General features: G+C 37.6%; 2 protein-coding genes across 5 annotated transcripts; both read left to right on the top strand.

Moving 5' to 3' along the window:
• Positions 1-119: 119 nt before the first annotated feature.
• On the top strand, positions 120-6,555 carry LOC120547679 (pyrokinin-1 receptor-like). Of its 4 annotated transcripts, XM_039783217.1 has the most exons (7): positions 120-527; positions 1,594-1,756; positions 1,944-2,040; positions 2,738-2,943; positions 3,438-3,659; positions 3,740-3,917; positions 4,560-6,555. In XM_039783217.1, the coding sequence occupies exons 2-7, from the start codon at positions 1,613-1,615 to the stop codon at positions 4,991-4,993; spliced, it is 1,281 nt and encodes a 426-aa protein (XP_039639151.1). In that variant the 5' UTR covers positions 120-527; positions 1,594-1,612; the 3' UTR covers positions 4,994-6,555. The 4 variants fall into 4 exon arrangements, with proteins under 4 accessions (XP_039639151.1, XP_039639154.1, XP_039639150.1 ...); XM_039783220.1 differs by lacking the exon at positions 1,594-1,756; XM_039783216.1 differs by lacking the exon at positions 120-527 and having other exon boundaries at positions 542-1,756.
• A 1,190-nt stretch (positions 6,556-7,745) lies between these two features.
• On the top strand, positions 7,746-15,345 carry LOC120547676 (rho GTPase-activating protein 19-like). The gene is made up of 11 exons (XM_039783214.1): positions 7,746-7,860; positions 8,192-8,445; positions 9,880-9,960; positions 10,543-10,752; positions 10,875-11,101; positions 11,228-11,314; positions 11,934-11,999; positions 12,445-12,660; positions 12,756-12,851; positions 13,245-13,357; positions 13,941-15,345. Exons 1-11 carry the CDS (start codon positions 7,814-7,816, stop codon positions 13,954-13,956), a joined length of 1,413 nt encoding a protein of 470 aa, XP_039639148.1. The 5' UTR covers positions 7,746-7,813; the 3' UTR covers positions 13,957-15,345.
• The last annotated feature ends 1,502 nt before the right edge of the window (positions 15,346-16,847 follow it).

The following is a 16,847-nucleotide window of genomic DNA, read 5'->3' as shown; positions in this document are numbered from 1 at the left end:
ACTGTCCTTGTAAGTGACAAAAACAATAGTGTGTGTGTGTGTGTGTGTGTGTGTGTGTGTGTGTGTGTGTGTGTGTGTGTGTGTGTGTGTGTGTGTGTGTGTGTGTGTGTGTGTGTGTGTGGTGTGTGTGGCAGCAGTGTGTCAGGTGCACTTCTGATTCCCTCACTTATCAATTGAAGAGCAGGTGCATGCGTAGGCTACACTGGTGAACATCTGCATGAAATATCAAGAAACGACTGCAGAAACAAGGCTGGTGCTGGAACAGGTCACTGTGTTTTCCTCAGTAATTTCATTGTTCATTCTAGCATGTTGAAGCAGCTGCATTGACTTCTTTAGGATTTTCTATCACCTGTTGTTTTGACCGTCTGTATCTGAGCGTGAAGAGAGAGGTAAACGGCGAAAGCGAGAGAGAGAGTGTGAGTTACAGAGAGTGGGTCACAGACGGAAGGAGGGAGACGACCACAGCTGTGTTTTTTTGCTTGTGAAAAGAGCTGCTCGGCTTCATCCTGCATTTTTGCCTCAATAAGGTAAGTCTACACACACTTGATCCAATACAGCTTGCAACTTACAACTTTTTTTTTTGTAACTGGCTACATTGGCAGTATAACAGGCTGTGCTTGCCAGATTTTAATTGGACATGTCCGGTTCCTATTTAATTCAAATGAAATGTTTGACAGGTGAATATAATTACAGGCAATTACATGAACCTTTGCATGCTGTGCCCTCTAATTAGTCAATTTTCCCTGACATCTACTTTACCTCTAGATTTAACTGTTTAAAAAAGGTGGAATATTTAGGTCTCAAAATGCAACTGGTGAATGTGTTCATTCAAGATGGCTGATTTGCACTGATTATTTGTGTGCACACTGATCTAATGTTAAGCTTGTCAAATTTGACTGAATTCACTGAAGGATTCACTTAGTGTCAATGATCTTTTTCTTAAATGTATTTTTTGTCAATTTATATATGCTTATCGTACATTTAAGGTAAATCAACCTTGACGCTGAAAATTCATAGAATGTAATAATTATATTTATTATTTTTTACAGTCTCTTTGAAAATCACTATTTGTAGTGTATAGTAATATATTGTACTATATCAACCTTGCGTTTAATATAAGACATTTGCTAAAATAGCAAGAGGAAATTGTTCACATTTAAAAAAATCAGTACACAAAAAAAGGATAAACATGGAATTGTTACACTATCCCTTAAATGACAGCTGCAGATTTATCCCTCCCAAAGACTCTTCTTTTCTTCTTTCAAAGCTATTGAAAGGCCACTCTCTTAATGAAAATGTATGAGAGAGAACATATAGGCGCCCCTCCTCCTCTTAACTTCTTCTGGCTGATTGTGCGACTGAATTGTGCACACTAAATATATGCAACACCATGAAAAAAGTGGGTGCTCATTTGAAAGCAACCTAATTTAAAAACAATGGCATCTGATCTGCATAATGCTTGGTAATGGCAACATTATTGTCTATTTCATTAATAATAATTATTGAGGAGGAACTTGAGAATGAAACCCATTATCTTCATTACACAACTCCATCATGGGATTTAAAGACTGTTTCTCTACAACATCCTTCTAGTTCTCAGCCAGCTGCCACCATGAACTTCTCAGAGCATATTTCATTTGACTGTAATGTCGGACCGAGTGAGAAGCCACAGCTTGACATTAGTGTCACCAAAAGGGAGCCGCTGACAATTGCTGTCCCCATGACCATCTTCTACAGCATCATCTTCTTGTTGGGAGTATGAACAGTCAGTTTACTAGACACACTTCACACACCAATTTTACCTTCTGAATTACAACACCAAGTGGTATACGTGATGGTCAAATTCAGCAGCAGCACTAAGCCACAAGTCATAGAGTGAAAATGATATGCTGACAGAAAAAAACACACTAGACAACTAAATGCTGTCCCCTAATGCTCTACAGGTCTTACTCAATGGTGTGAGCATACTGACTCTCCTCATGGATGCTCATATGAGAGTCAGTGCCATTCGTTTCTACCTTCTCAGCCTGGTCATATCAGGTATACGCTACACTACTGCCATGCTACTACATACTACACCTTATGGAAGACCAGTACTGACAATTAAATAATTCAATAAAAGTCTACCTCAATTTGTATACATATAACCATACTTGCCAAAATTATAATTTAATAAAAACAGCTTTAATTGTTATTGTTCTTGTAATGTAAATGTAATTATGTACACATCAAATTGAAATGCCATTTTAAAGACACTTTCCTTTTGAATTATACCAAAGATGTTTTTTTCAGGCTTGTGTATTGTCATTGGACATCATACAGTGGATGTTAAACAACACATTCACTGAATTTGTATCAGATTCCAATCATGACAAGTGCTTATGATGTTTCATGTTCCATTTCATTATAAATATTGCAAGATTAAACTTTGGTGTACACTGAAAATAATATATTCTTCATTTTAATTTGGGCATGCAGGAATGTATTCACATGCATTTAAAACCTAAAAAAATTAAAATTGGTTTTTAATTTTAATTAATATTTTAATTGCATGTCAAATGAATGTATATAATGAGCACACATATAATAAAAAATTTCAACTAATTATTTCAATTTAATATTGTCAGTCCTGGACTTTGGCAGTTCCTTTTTAACACCACAGCTACAGTGTATTGCCTACTTGAAGGAACCATCCATTTCTAAATGATCTTCATTTTTCTTTTTCTTAAAATTTTAGACATTCTGCAGCTGTTGACCATCCCGGTAACTTTGTATCGGTACTACTGGGAGAGCTACCCATGGCGTCTGGGCCAAACAGTATGCAAAGTCTACTTCATGGTCCGCCAAGTGTACTGTGCCACCACAAGCTGGGTTATCATGACCTTCACCACTGAGCGCTATGCAGCCATTTGCCACACCATGTGGTCTGTCTCCAGCCTGAAGGTTGAGTACTTGCACAATAAATATACCATAACATATAATTCAAAAAGCTTAGGGATGTCTTTTAATACTGTTTAATACATTCATCCACACCTGTCACCAAAGTATGCTTCTTGTTCATACTCAAATTATCATATGCAAACTGCAGAATATATATATACCAGTGGAAAATAAAGCATGTATCCAACTACATTTTGAAGATGCAAATTTCTTTTTTGGAATCAACAGGATTTGAGCCAGGCCAGATGACAAATAACATAATGGGTTCCTTTTACCTGTGCTATATTTGTATCCCAGAATGAAATGTAAAAGAAATGAGGATAGAAATTGGCCACATACAGAGCTGCAAACTTCACAAAATGCAAAAGACACACAACTGGTCGGGAAGAAAATAAAATACAACACAGAAGAGCAGCCCATATTTAACATTTCATAAAATTTTGTGAACATGGTCTAACAAGTGGAATTTCTTAGCCTCTCTCCTTTCTTTCCAACAGAAGTCTCGGCTGCCATGCCTTGTTTCAGTATGGATCATTTCTCTGGTCTCGGCAGTACCCTTTGCTCTAGTCTATGACCAGGCTCGTGCCTGCATCCTGGACTACACAGCCACTACACGAGAAGACGCCTTCCAAGTCTCCACCATGTGTGAGATGACAGAGCCTGATCCTGCTTACGTATACAAAGGAGCTTTACTACTGAGAGCGGGGATCTTCTTTGTGGTAAGATGAGGGTTGTCCGAGAGCTTGTATTTGCATATCTGCATCAAAAACAGGCACTCAACATCCCTCTCCAACTACAGGTCCCGCTGGTCACTATCTCTACTCTCTATCTGCTCATCCTGCTCTACCTGAGGCGGAACGGACATCAAAGGAGAAACATGGGTCTCACGCGGCCAGATCCACAAGGAAGAAGAGAAATCCAGTGCCATCAGAATGGAAAGCTACTTTTAAATGAAAAGAGAGCTCTAAAACTAATGGGTTAGCTACGAAAAATTATAAAAAACCTTGTTTATGTCTTGAGGTTGTGGAATAGTTAATCTCCCAAGCCCTGTAGTTTATCTCAGTCTGATGAAGACCTTATAAAGGTCTATTTGTCAGGTCACTCCAGAAAGTGGGACACCGAATTTCATTTGCATGTCTGTACACAGGTGATGCTGGACCCTTGGTGACTACTTGTGCTCTTTGTTGCTAACAAGACAATTAATGAATTGCAATGAGCTCAGCGTTTTTATTTTAGTTAAATTAGGTTAACACATAGATGCAGACAAAAACTACATTTTTTGACTGAGTTATTATTCATTGTCCATCTGTCTCAACTGCCTTCTGACCAGATAAGATAAGAGCTATCCTCCAATCAAAAATGAAAAATTACGCTTTTAGCTTTTAGCAACTTTTCCTGGCCAATCAGATAGCAGAGGCTGGACTCCCTTTGATGAATTTTTGATGGCAGCCTGAAGTTACCTCACGATATAGCTTAGTGTCAGGATCTGTCTACTTTGTTGATGTCCTGCATTTAGACTATATATTATGCTAGTAAATGCAAATTTATTGAATTATCATTTTGAGGTCCTTTAAGCTATCCAATTGAGCCAATAACATCTTATATGTTTTGTCTTCCAGGTGCAGTCGTGTTTGCCTTTTTTGTTTGCAACTTTCCGGACATTGCCTCGTCACTGATGCAGGTCTACGTGGTTGTGTGGTCCGACACTGTCCTTTCTGTCTACACAATCCTGAAATCATATTTGTCGCTTCCACTGTGGTATATCAACGGTGCTCTGGACCCGCTGCTGTTCTGCGTTTCCTCCCACACATTTCGCAGGGCATGCTGGAGAACTCTGGGTAGGCTCAGGCCTCACTGTTACTTGAAGTATGGGAGGATGTCTTGGCTGCAGCAGAGAAGTTCTAGTGAAGAAGCAAGCACATCAGCCAGAGAGAGGATTGATGGTAAATGCTATAGAGAGAATAAGGCCAAAAAGAGAAATACAGTAGCCTACCTAACAAATCAGATCAGTGAAATGGAAATGGCCATTAAAGCCCCTCTCAGTATGAGCTGAACAAATGTTTCACCTTGGAATACAAAAAACTTGCCTTCATCTCTGCTTTCTTTCTTTTCCTTTTATTGCTGTACAGTAAAGCCCAGTTCAGACCAATGATTTTACACCAATGCGATGAGACGGTGTATCATCTCCATTACAACGCCTCTTTGCCTACTTCCGTTATAACTTTTCTGTAACTAAATATAGCCTATCATTTGTTTCGTCTAAATATGAATGTGGATAACGTTAGTGATAGTGAAATGCTTGCTACAGTTTCATTTCTAGTGATGAATCGGCGAAAACACGTTTTATTTCTCTGCTTCATTGCTTTGTTTTAACAACACTGGGTGCTCTCTCTCTTCAGTCACTCTCCATCTCGTTAGCGTGCTTTCGGGCGGTCGTTGAGGATCCGTCTAAATTTCTGCCATTTCGACCAGCTGTTTGTAACATAAAAATAAAATGGATTATAGATAATTTTATTTCTATAGTTTATAGCTGACTTTACCAGCTGACTGGGCTTTATGAAAAAGTAGCCTACTGCTAGCATTTAACAACACTCTGAGATAGGCCTACTCTTAAAAGAAAAAAAATAGACAATGTGTTGAATTTACTTGTAGCCTATTGTGATACCAAGTAACCTTTCTGTTGTTTTAGGTGCTCTTTTGTCTAGCTAGAAATACACACACATACACACATATACATATATATATATATATATATATATATATGGTGCTTTAAAGCTTACATTATGTGACTGATGTGAAGACAAAAAATGTAGAAATGTAATGTTTTATATCAAGGTTGAAAGAACACTTCGGGAATTTTACAAAAAAGTGACTGGACAAGATGTGGTGGTGTGTATTACAATGTTGACATTGAAATATATGTTGTTCAAGAGTATTAATTGCTCACATTATAACTTTAGGTGACACACCAATTTATTTCTCAATCTAGATAACGCAGAGGAGGGACAAAAATGGTCAGTTAAAGAACACTAGTCTGTTCTTTGTATTACCCTGTAACATTGTTGTCAAATGATGGGGTTGGCACACTGAATGAGTCTCTGCTGATAGTGTCCATCACAATCATGAGCTGTATTTTATTCTGGCTTCAAAAGCTGTTTGGTGCTGACATAACCACCTTTTATAGATCTTGTATTTTGCATGTGATATAAAAAAATTATTTTGCCAAATGTCTGGTTTTGGAGTGGAATGATAATACATCAGACTTATATACCGCTTTTCAAAATCCTCAAAGGTGCTTTAAATACTGTGGGATACAAATAAAAACAAAACAAGCGGTATGGAGCATAACATATTTTTGTTGTCAAGGCAACCAACAGCAAGAGACAAAACCACTCAGATCAATCCACTATAAATGCATGCAGCTACTCAAGTTAACCTTCTGAAATGTCACATAGATGCCCTATCTATCTATCTATCTATCTATCTATCTAAAGAATCAGACAAGATAGAATCTGACTTATTCCTCGTTTTTTCTACAGTAAATGTAAAGGTGGACAATGTGTGGCTAAAATGTTGCCAGTTATATCTAAATAAAAGGAAAAAGGTAACAAACAAGCAGTGAATGGGTGTTTTTCATCTTTCATTGCAAACAATCACTAGCCTATCTATAGCACCAAGAGTTTAAAGTTGTGTGTGTGCCTCTTGGAGATTACCATGAATTTGACTTCACCCTGAGGCTGAATAACCATATTTTCTATTGCTCCATAGAGTCTTTATAGGCTCCCTCTCTCCCTGCTGAATCTTCATTTACTCTGAGTTACTCATGCAGACACAAACAATAGTGATGGTGTATACTCTACTACTGCAAAGCCAAAACATCAATAAATGTAATTAATATAATGTGGCATAGCCTACTAAGGTTATGTCTGACTCTACAACTTCCTCTTAAATCTTTAAATGGAGGTCATTGAACTAAACATAAATTCTCTGAAAGGTGTGGGCTAGGTGTGAAGAATGTACAATCCAATGCCATTTAATAAATAGATAAGATTTTTGAAAGAATGGATGTACTATTAGGTGGTTACTTGTGACCAGAAATCAACTTTCATTCAGGCACCCTAAAAAAGAACACAGTCGACAGAAGGACACAAAGTGGTTAAGTCGCTCTAATCAATATGTTTGTATTAACAAAATATCAAATGACTACTTATGTGAAAGGAGTCATTATTGACAGACTAAATAAAATTTATTAAGAATGCAAATGGGAAAAAGTCATGAAGACAAACCTTTTCCTAAAAACACAAAACAAAAAAGGTCAGACATAGTTGATTTCACACCTAACCCCAACGTCAAAAAAGACAGATGATAGACAAAACATAAACAAAATGGAGATGAAAAAAGGAAGAAATAATAAACATTTTAAGATTATATACCAGATCACCAAATAATTGGTTATAATGATGTAGGCCTACTACTTCTTATTAACATGTTCCAGGGACTGCATTAAAATAAAATCACAAAATACAATGACTTAACATTGCTTTCAAAGTAAACAATAACATATTTAAGACCCATTTTATGAAAGTGACCAGTGTCCAACTTCCATAAAATATATATTTCCATTTCCTTCCATATATTTCCTTCCAAAATTGAATAGATTGTGAACAACTATAAAACAAATGTGTAAGGTTCACTATTGCAAAATGTACATATTTCAACGATGGCAGTGAACCTTGACACATTTCGCATTTTTAGTATACAAACATATTTGTAACGTTAAAGGTATCTGCATACTTGACGTACACATTTTTTCAGCCAATCACAACGCTGTGGGCGGGACTAGAGCTGAAACAGCGGAAGATTCAAAACGAAGATGGCGGCCGAAAAAGATACCCACAACAATCACAAACTGAGCAGAAGGTACAAACCTTTCGTTCAATATGTCGTAAAATTATCTTTAAACAAAACTACTTTATAAAGTGTGGCTTTGTGAAATGACTGGTGCTAATGCAATATCTGTGTTGTGAACTAACCTACTCAGTAGAGTAACTTAACGTTAGTATCTTGGATTTGTTAGCGTTAGCCAACCTAGCAACAACTTCTTATGCTAATATTAGCAAATGTTAGTTCGCCAATTTATGTTAGATATCGCCCCTTTCTGTTTTAATTGGACGCTACCAGCCAGAAGCTTTCCTATTCAACTGAGCCTAAACATAAACACCAACCCAGCCTCTGTGTTTCTCTTTAACAGTGGGACAAAATGCAGTGTGTTTATCAGCCAGGAAAAGCCAAACACAAGCCAAACTGTAATCTTTAACCCAGACTTCTTTGTTGAGAGGCTGAGACATGAGCACCCACAGGCCTTCGCGGATTTGGTACTGAGCAATATCACTCGACTGATAGACCTTCCAGGGGAAGAGTTTGCACAGCTCACCGGAGAGTCTGAAGCTAAGGTGCCCTCCGCCACTGGCTTTCTACGCTCCTTCAGCTTCCTGAAACGGAAAGGTTAGGCCAACATTACATTACATTACATGTCATTTAGCTGATGCTTTTATCCAAAGCGACTTCCAATCAAGTGCTTTCAACCCTGAAGGTGCAAACAACAGACAACAAGTAGTAAGTGCAAGTACGTTAGCTTTAAATAAGCAAAACTAACTAACTACAAAGAACCATATGAAAGTGCAGCTTCAAGAAATATAGATCTATCTATCTATCTATCTATCTATCTATCTATCTATCTATCTATATATATATATATATATATATATATTATATTATATTTATATTTTCCGAGGTGTAGTCGTAAGATATGTGTCCAACAGAGCCATTAGTGTGCTCACAGTCTTTGAAACGCTGTTAAGACTAATATAGTATGTGTCAAGTTATTTTACTGTGTTATGCCATTGCCTTACGAAGGGTAAATAGCTTAGAAAAGCACTACTACTACTTCTTCATTTATCCACAGACCACATACAGTACCTCATTAAGTTAGTTAATTAAAACTTTGGCAGACTTGCAATGCTTTTATCGCCATGATTGCTTAAATGATTAATGATTCAATTAATGAATGAATCAATCTATTAAATAAAAAGCAAAGAATATATATATATATATATGTATGTATGTATGTTTTATTTCGGGACTATTGTATTCTAGGTGTAGGCTCCCTAATTACCGGTAAACTGAATCATTCCCCAAAAGAACCAAGCAAGCCTGCCTTATTGAACGATCCAAATTTTCTTCATAACTTGCCATTTTCAGCGATTAGTTTGTTCAGTTGTTTCCCGAAATGATCAGAGTTTGAGAACGGAAACACACAGAGAGCGGAAGGTAAGGGACATCCGGTGTAGGGGTGGGTGATATGGAGAAAGTATAATATCACGATATTTTTGACCAAATACATCGATGGCGATATTGCAGCGATATGTGCACAATGATATTTTGTATTAATAATCATCAGTAATGTTGTTATAATGACTAAGTGGGTAAAGGCAAATAATAGAGCAGCTAGAACAGTCTGGTAAGTTCAGAAAATGACATCAGTTTACTGTAATGCAGCCTTTAAAACCAGGAAAAGACAACACGTGTCATATCGCGATATTACGATATCCAAAATAAGACAATATCTAGCCTCATATGTCAATATAATATCGATATATTGCCCTGCCCTAATCCGGTGTGTGAGCCACCCGCAGGATGTCCTGCAATTATCCTGGAAATGTACTTCTGTTGATCCAGACTAATGGATAATTAAAGTAATGGTTAGTTTCTGTCTCCACATAAATCCTTTATGGTTGTCTTGTTTTTAGGTAATGTGGCTTTCCGCTGTTGTCCATGTGATGGATGGAAATACAATGGATCTAATAAGTGATGGAATAACTGCAATTGCACACACAACATCTTACTGTCAGTCTTACTGTGCTATTTGATACCTTTCAGACAAAGGAGTGGTTTTTGGTGCACCGTTAACTGAAGAAGGAATAGCACAGATCTATCAGCTCATTGAATACTTGAGTAAAAGTGAGTATCACTTCATATACATGCATTACTTCTGTCATGTGGAGGACAATTTCATCCAAAGCAGTTTGGGATATCATGACTACATATATTTTGCATGTGTGACCCGGGATGAGACAAATCTGTAACCGTACCATTATTCCTGTCAGACATATACCATTGATAATTACTTTATTTATAATCTCTTGGTATTCCTAGTCAAATTGCTTGATCAGCCTGTATCCTAGACTTTTACAAGGATTTGATTTGTTAAGCATCAAGGCTGCATCCTAACTCTTACTACTTTGTTGAACTACAGTAGTTGAAGAGCAGTGAATTAGCATGAGGTCATGGTTTATTTCTAGAAAGCGATGATGTCATTCACTGAAAGTGGACACGGTGCAAATGCTTGGGTCAATAATTTATCTGAAAGCACTTTGCTCTGGCTGTCTCTCGCCTTCCATTTCATTCACTTGGCCTCTCCTTACTTCTATGTCTTTGTCTACCTATGTCTCCTTCACTCTGTGTCTACCCGTCTACACACCACATCTCTTTTTTTCCCTCTTCTTTGGCTGTCTTTCACCATCTTTCTCTCCCACCCCTTAGACCTTCATGTGGAGGGGCTGTTCCGTGTGCCAGGCCACAGCCTGAGACAGGCAGCCCTGAGGGAGATGCTGAATTCTGGGGCAGAGATAGATCTAGAGACAGGCGACTTCCACCCCAATGATGCAGCCACATTGCTCAAAGCCTACCTGGGAGAGCTGCCAGAGCCTCTGCTGACACACAGACACTATCATGCTCACCTGAAGATTGGAGGTGTGGGTTGACTCATACACAAGTCCTTTTCATTACTCAAGATAACATAATATCCAGATCAATGTTAAGTCAAGAAAATAAAATTGCTGTTTTGTAATACCTATCTTATGTGCTGTGTCCAGAGCTCACTTGCTTTGACGATAACGGGGACAAGACGAATGTGCCTGACAAGGAACGCCAGATTGAGGCATTTCAGCTGCTTTTCATGCTGCTCCCACCAGCCAACCGCAGCATGTTGAAGCTGCTGCTGGACCTGCTGTACCACACTGCTCGAAAGCAGCACATAAACAAGATGTCTGCTATCAATCTAGCCACAATGTTTGCTCCACACATCATCTGGCCCAAAAATGTAGGGACCTTAGGTTCATTTAGCTCTACTCACCATGTATGTTACAACGATCCCCACTATTTTTGCAATCAAGTAAACCTTAACTCTTTTCTTGAATTTGTTTGGCATTGTGCTTTTATGTTGCAGGTGATGGCAAGTGATCTGCAGGGAAACATAGAGCAACTGAATAATGGCATAGCGTTCCTCATCAGGCACTCACAAAAACTGTTCAAGGTAAGCAGCTTTAAAGGCTGTTTTTTCTGATGACCTCTTGTTCTGTAACTGTAGTTTGTCTTACTTAAGAACTGTGTACAAAACACTACATGCAACATGCTTTCCTGTTGTTGCTTTACTCTGTGATAGGAACAGCAACATGAGGTGTAATTCTAATTGGTGCCTGTATTCTGTGCTAATATTTTCTTTTGCATCAAAACAAAACACAGGCAGGCCTTTCTAATTAGATGTCATTTGAATAGATAAATATAATACATCCTCTGAACCTTTCATTTTAAGCAGTGGTTTTGCCAGGTTTACAAGAAAGGCAAACAGGGTAAAGAGATGTAATTTACATGTGATAGAAATATCAATAAAAGCTATTTGTTTATCAAAGTGTCAGCAGCCTTTTAGATCTCAATGACTCGCTTATATTTCCTCATTCACATTGTTTGCCTGCTATATTGCACACACAATCTATCCTTCCAAGTGAACATTGGCAGCTTTAATACACCGTTGTTTGTGGTGACAGTGAGATCATTCCTAAATACCAATCATATTAATCAATGGTACATTAGATTAATTCTTAACATGGATCTTTCATCAGAGGATTTAATTTACATGTTTACTTTCATTGAAGGCACCTACATACATCAAAGAATATACCCGCATATACTTCACAGGATCAAAAACTCTTCAATCAAAGGTTAGTTTTTGTCCTTTGTCTTTTCTTCTATTTCTAAGTTCATCTTAATAAAAAGACAGAGTCTTAGCACTGCATTACATTTATCTATAAGGTTATTTTCAAAGCTCCCAGTGTATTTTGTTTCCTGTGCTAACTTTTGAATCCAGTAACTTCTGTATTTGGTTAATTTTAGGTACTTCATGTCTAAATACAGAACCTCGAGAGACTCTTATCTGTTACTGGGCACTTAATAGAATGATTTTCAAAGGACGTTAAAATAAAACTTTTGAATGCTGTGTCAGTACTCAGCTCTTAAAGCTATTTGTTTGTTGTTCACATGTTTGTGCAGTGTGTCACTCAGCTGCACACATTTTCTTGTGGTCACGTCACTTGAAAAGAGTTTGTGGTTGCTGTGAAGTAGCAGAATTTAAAATATCTGGTCACATGTTATGTTTGACTTTTCTAGGATGATTTGACACTCTGTTCTGGGACTAAAGATGGGCCCATGACTGCAGTCATAGCTGCCTCCCCCTCTCCTTCCATAAGAACAATCAGAGGTGAGGTCAGCAGCACCTCCACTACCGGGTCAACTGAGAGTTACACTGAATCTGCCCTCAGAGAGCTTTACCAGCAGGTCACCAACATGCCTGAGTCTGCCAAAAAGAAGAAGCTCATCAGACAGGTACAGTAGGTCAACATACCCATCGCGAGGGGAAAGAACACGCAGATAAACTATTTGCAACCCTGCACCTAAATGTGTTGTATTTGTGTGTGTAGTTCGATAAGCAGCCTTTGCTGACACCTTCGGCTGACTCTCGGACACCATTCAGCAGGAAACACTGGCGTTCACGCTCTTTAGGTGGTATTATCAAGGTTTGTTGACAGTGGTTCTGTGTACAGGGATAGCCTTCACTTTTCAGCCTTCATTTTGTTTCAGTTTTTAAGTGTTTTTCATGCTTACCTTACACTTACAAAGCCAGTTAAACAAAAGTACCCCATGACGTTTTGTATTACCAGTAATGCTACTGAATGTTTTTCTTCGTAGAACAATAAGACTGCAAGCGCATGTAAGCAATGTAGGTTTGAAAGTATACTATGATAAAGGAAATGCATTCAACATGTTTTTAATGTCTCATACACACGTGCATTTTGAGGAAAAACATTTAAAAAAACAAGTTTCTTTACAATGAAAAATCAACAACGTATCTTTAATGTAGCCCTACGCTTGAAACATCTCCCAGTAATGAGTTTTTGTTTATAAAACAGAGGAAGGTGTTGGGAAGCCAAGTATTAACAGAGAAAGAGAACCGCAGACTGCAGAGTCCTCTACCCAGCAGCCAATTGATGGCCAGGGAAGTGAAAACGCCAGCTGTGGAGGAGTGAGTATGACATTATTACACCTCAAAGCAAACATTTATGAAACAAGTCTCAGAATGACAATGTGTGCCTTGTGTAACATGGGAGCAATCAAATCATCGCTATTAGAAAACATCATCGCCTACTGTTGTGGTCCTGTAGGCTACAACAGGTATAGCCTGACATTACAACGTCAGGATGACTAGGCCAATTCAAAATGCTTTACAAACTGTGAAATTGTCTGTAACATTCCCCGATGATGATGATGATGATGATGATGATGATGATGGACATGTATGGAGAAACACTTAAGTAGTAATTCACTTTTATTTAAACCAAACCAATCAAAATGTCACGTTTAAATTGTGGGACAGCACGATTCACTCCCAAAAGTGTCATCAACCAGTGACAAGTAGTTTTCCTCATGACTGTCCTCAAACAGTTTCTTTGGCACCTCCAGCCCTGTCTGTGGTTCACCACAGGCAAGCCTGGCCTCACTTTGACTCAACAGTGCTTACATAGCTAATGATGCCTGATGTACTCTGCTGAAAGGATAAAAAAAAAAACTAATCTTTTTTTTTCTCCCTCTCTTCTCATCTCGTCCAGGATTAATCATCTTTAAAATAATGTGCTCTTCACAACTAAGGAAACATCAGGCTGACTGTTATGTATTGGGGTATTAAAGGATCTTCTTGAGGCATCGACACAAACTAAACAGTGTAAGGCACTGTACAGTTTTGTTTTGACACCGTGTTTGGATCTGTACTCGGCTGTTTTTTTTCTTCTTTTTCTCAAGAAGTAAAGTATATGTGTTAAAGGTTAGTAGATGGCATGAAACCACCACAATCGCTTTGCAGTCTAGGAATTTTTACTTCAGCTAAGTGACATAAAAGGGGTTAGGGGACAACAGTGAGGACTTTATGTGCTTAATTTTAAGTCAATGCAATTCACAAGGTGTTCCAACTTAATGTCCTTATTTGTTTTTCTTTCACGATGTTCAGCAGGATGCGAGTGACACCAATGAATTTGAGGGTATTTTAGCTTTATCATCGACATGTTCACGCAAACAAGTTTATTTAATATTTGTATTTATTTTTTATTAGTCATTTAGATGTTTCAAGTCCTGGAATCCAGTGCATCAGATGCATGGATCAAATGTGATGTGCAGGCTTTTCTATTAAAATGTTACACGTTTGTAAGTTATAGTAAGTTTAGTTAGACTCACACAGTCAATGCAGTCATGTCAAAGTGGCAAATTCTGAGATGTGCCTTAAAGTGAATATATCTTAAATTACTGTATAATGCAATTTGTATTTAACATTTTCTCTTTACATTCCTGTCAGCTTTAAGAGTGTGCTCAAAATATCTATTTAGAATGAATTCAGGTGTCAGTAAAATAGGAGTGAAGACTAATGAGAATGAAGAATGGAGGATGGGAAGGCCAAAGGACCAGCTTGTGTAGATTATATAAATAGTTGTCTTTGTTTTCACTAGCTCAAATCTTGGGTGTCAATGCTGTGATACTTTGAAATACTGCTACTTTAAAAATACATCTTGTTTTTGCATCTTAAATTTTAGTTTTTCTTTCTCAGATCAGTTTTGTGACTAGTTTCACATTGTATACAGTTTTATAGCTTCATATGCATTTGTATCTTTACAGATATTCAACTATTTAATGTAAGGTTTGTTCTACTATTTAAAAAGTTGTAGTGTCTATTTTTATCTTTTTTTTTTATTGCCAGGGGTTAGTTAAACGCAAATGAAGATTCATTCTACTGTGGTTGTTAACCCAGGTGCTTTCTGAGAGAGTTTGAGCCACTGCTACTTCTATAACCTGCTTGTTGTCTTACTCTTTAAGTAGCAGTTTACTGTTCAATGGTCACTCTGCCAAGCTGTTACAATTCAACTATAATGTGATTATTGCCAACATGGTCAACTTAATTGACCATGTCAACTGAAGATGCTACTGTGAAGCTATGCAACTCACTGTAATTAAAAGACATCAAGCAAAGTGCTGTCGTTGTCTTTTCATTTGAAGTGTTAGAATGTGTTTTAGTAGGATGAAGATGTAATTATGAACCTTTTCTTGTTTTGCCACTTTTCCTAAATTATGGTGTTTTTCATTTCTTTGCCCTACCTGGAATTTGAGTAATGTTGCTCTCTGCAGCTGTATGGTGCAGTTTTACGTTCAGCCACAAGGTGCTGCTGTTTAGTTGCAAATAATTAGTCAGCTAAAGCCCCTATAGGTAGTGTACAACATCTCCTTTGATCTGGTTGAAATAGAGACAACTGTTAAAGGCAGGTCAGTATAAGGGAAGTCTTCATATTGACTACTCCTGTGCTGTGGTGTTAAATACCCTAAATAAGTTTATATGTGAACAAAAAAAACGATAAAGTAGGCTAATACAAGAAAACTGATATGCATTAGCCTAGTGGCTACTGCATAATAAAACCTTTTATACAATATTTCCCTTAAAGACAATATATGCTACTTTACGCTTCTCAATCTCCCTTCCTTTGACCTCCCAACAGTACACGTCCCAATCTCATACAGCCAGAAAGCAGTCAAGTTGCTTGTAAACTTTTAAGCTTACAGTTTCCATTGCAGCAAATGAAAAAACAGAAAGTTAACCAAGCGCGTGTGACAACATATGTGCTGAAATTTACAGAGATGTCCAATCAAATTTAACCAAATGTAAATCCGTGTTAAGCTAAATATGGCCAACAATAATAAATACCCACAGGGCGACCAACATTGTTGCTGTTTGCAGTAAATGATTTGCCAAAATTGAACCTATTTTATGGAGTTGGAGGGTGAGTGGGTGGATAGTAAGAGTGAAGGCAGCTCTCCACAATAGGAGGAATGTCTCAGTTTGTCATTATGGTGTCCATGTCAATGCATGTTTGGTATTGTAAGTATATGTTGTAAACATCTGTGAGAATGGGTCTGCTTTTTCTCATGTTCTGTAAATATACATCAGACAGCTTCCATTATAGGAATAGTATTGTTTTACAGCCAAAACTCCAGAGGGGTTTTATTTAGCATTCCTACTCCAGAATGAGCAAGATGACTGTAAAATGATTCAGACATACTGTAATCAACTTTACATTATCTAGTGTGCACACAAACCCACAAGCATATATGAGGAGTGGATATGTTTTTGCTTTAAATGCGTGCACTAAAATACCTTTCAGACTGAGCTAATTCTGTCTAGAACTACAGATAGTGAAATACCACACTAAAGGAGAAAAAAACTATTCAAGGTTAAAATACTTCTGGTGACTCCAGCATAGTTTTGTATTTTTTTTTCTCAACTATGGACAATGGTGGAATTTTTCTTGCCCTTTCTCTGTGCCACAGCTCTTCTGAGGGTGAAATACAAATAACTTGGGTTTCAAGCATGCTGTGGAATTTTCTGGATGCTAAATTTGGTTTCTTTCTTTCTCTCTATCAAGCACATTTCAATTTTGTAAGTCAAGCTTGTAGGAAAAAAAATAAATAATCATTCCTCT

The sequence above is a fragment of the Perca fluviatilis genome, chromosome 19 (genome assembly GCF_010015445.1).
Source record: "Perca fluviatilis chromosome 19, GENO_Pfluv_1.0, whole genome shotgun sequence".
In the NCBI taxonomy this organism is placed as follows: domain Eukaryota; kingdom Metazoa; phylum Chordata; class Actinopteri; order Perciformes; family Percidae; genus Perca; species Perca fluviatilis.
Note: the sequence above shows the minus strand (reverse complement) of the source record. Positions and strands in the feature narration are given on the sequence as shown.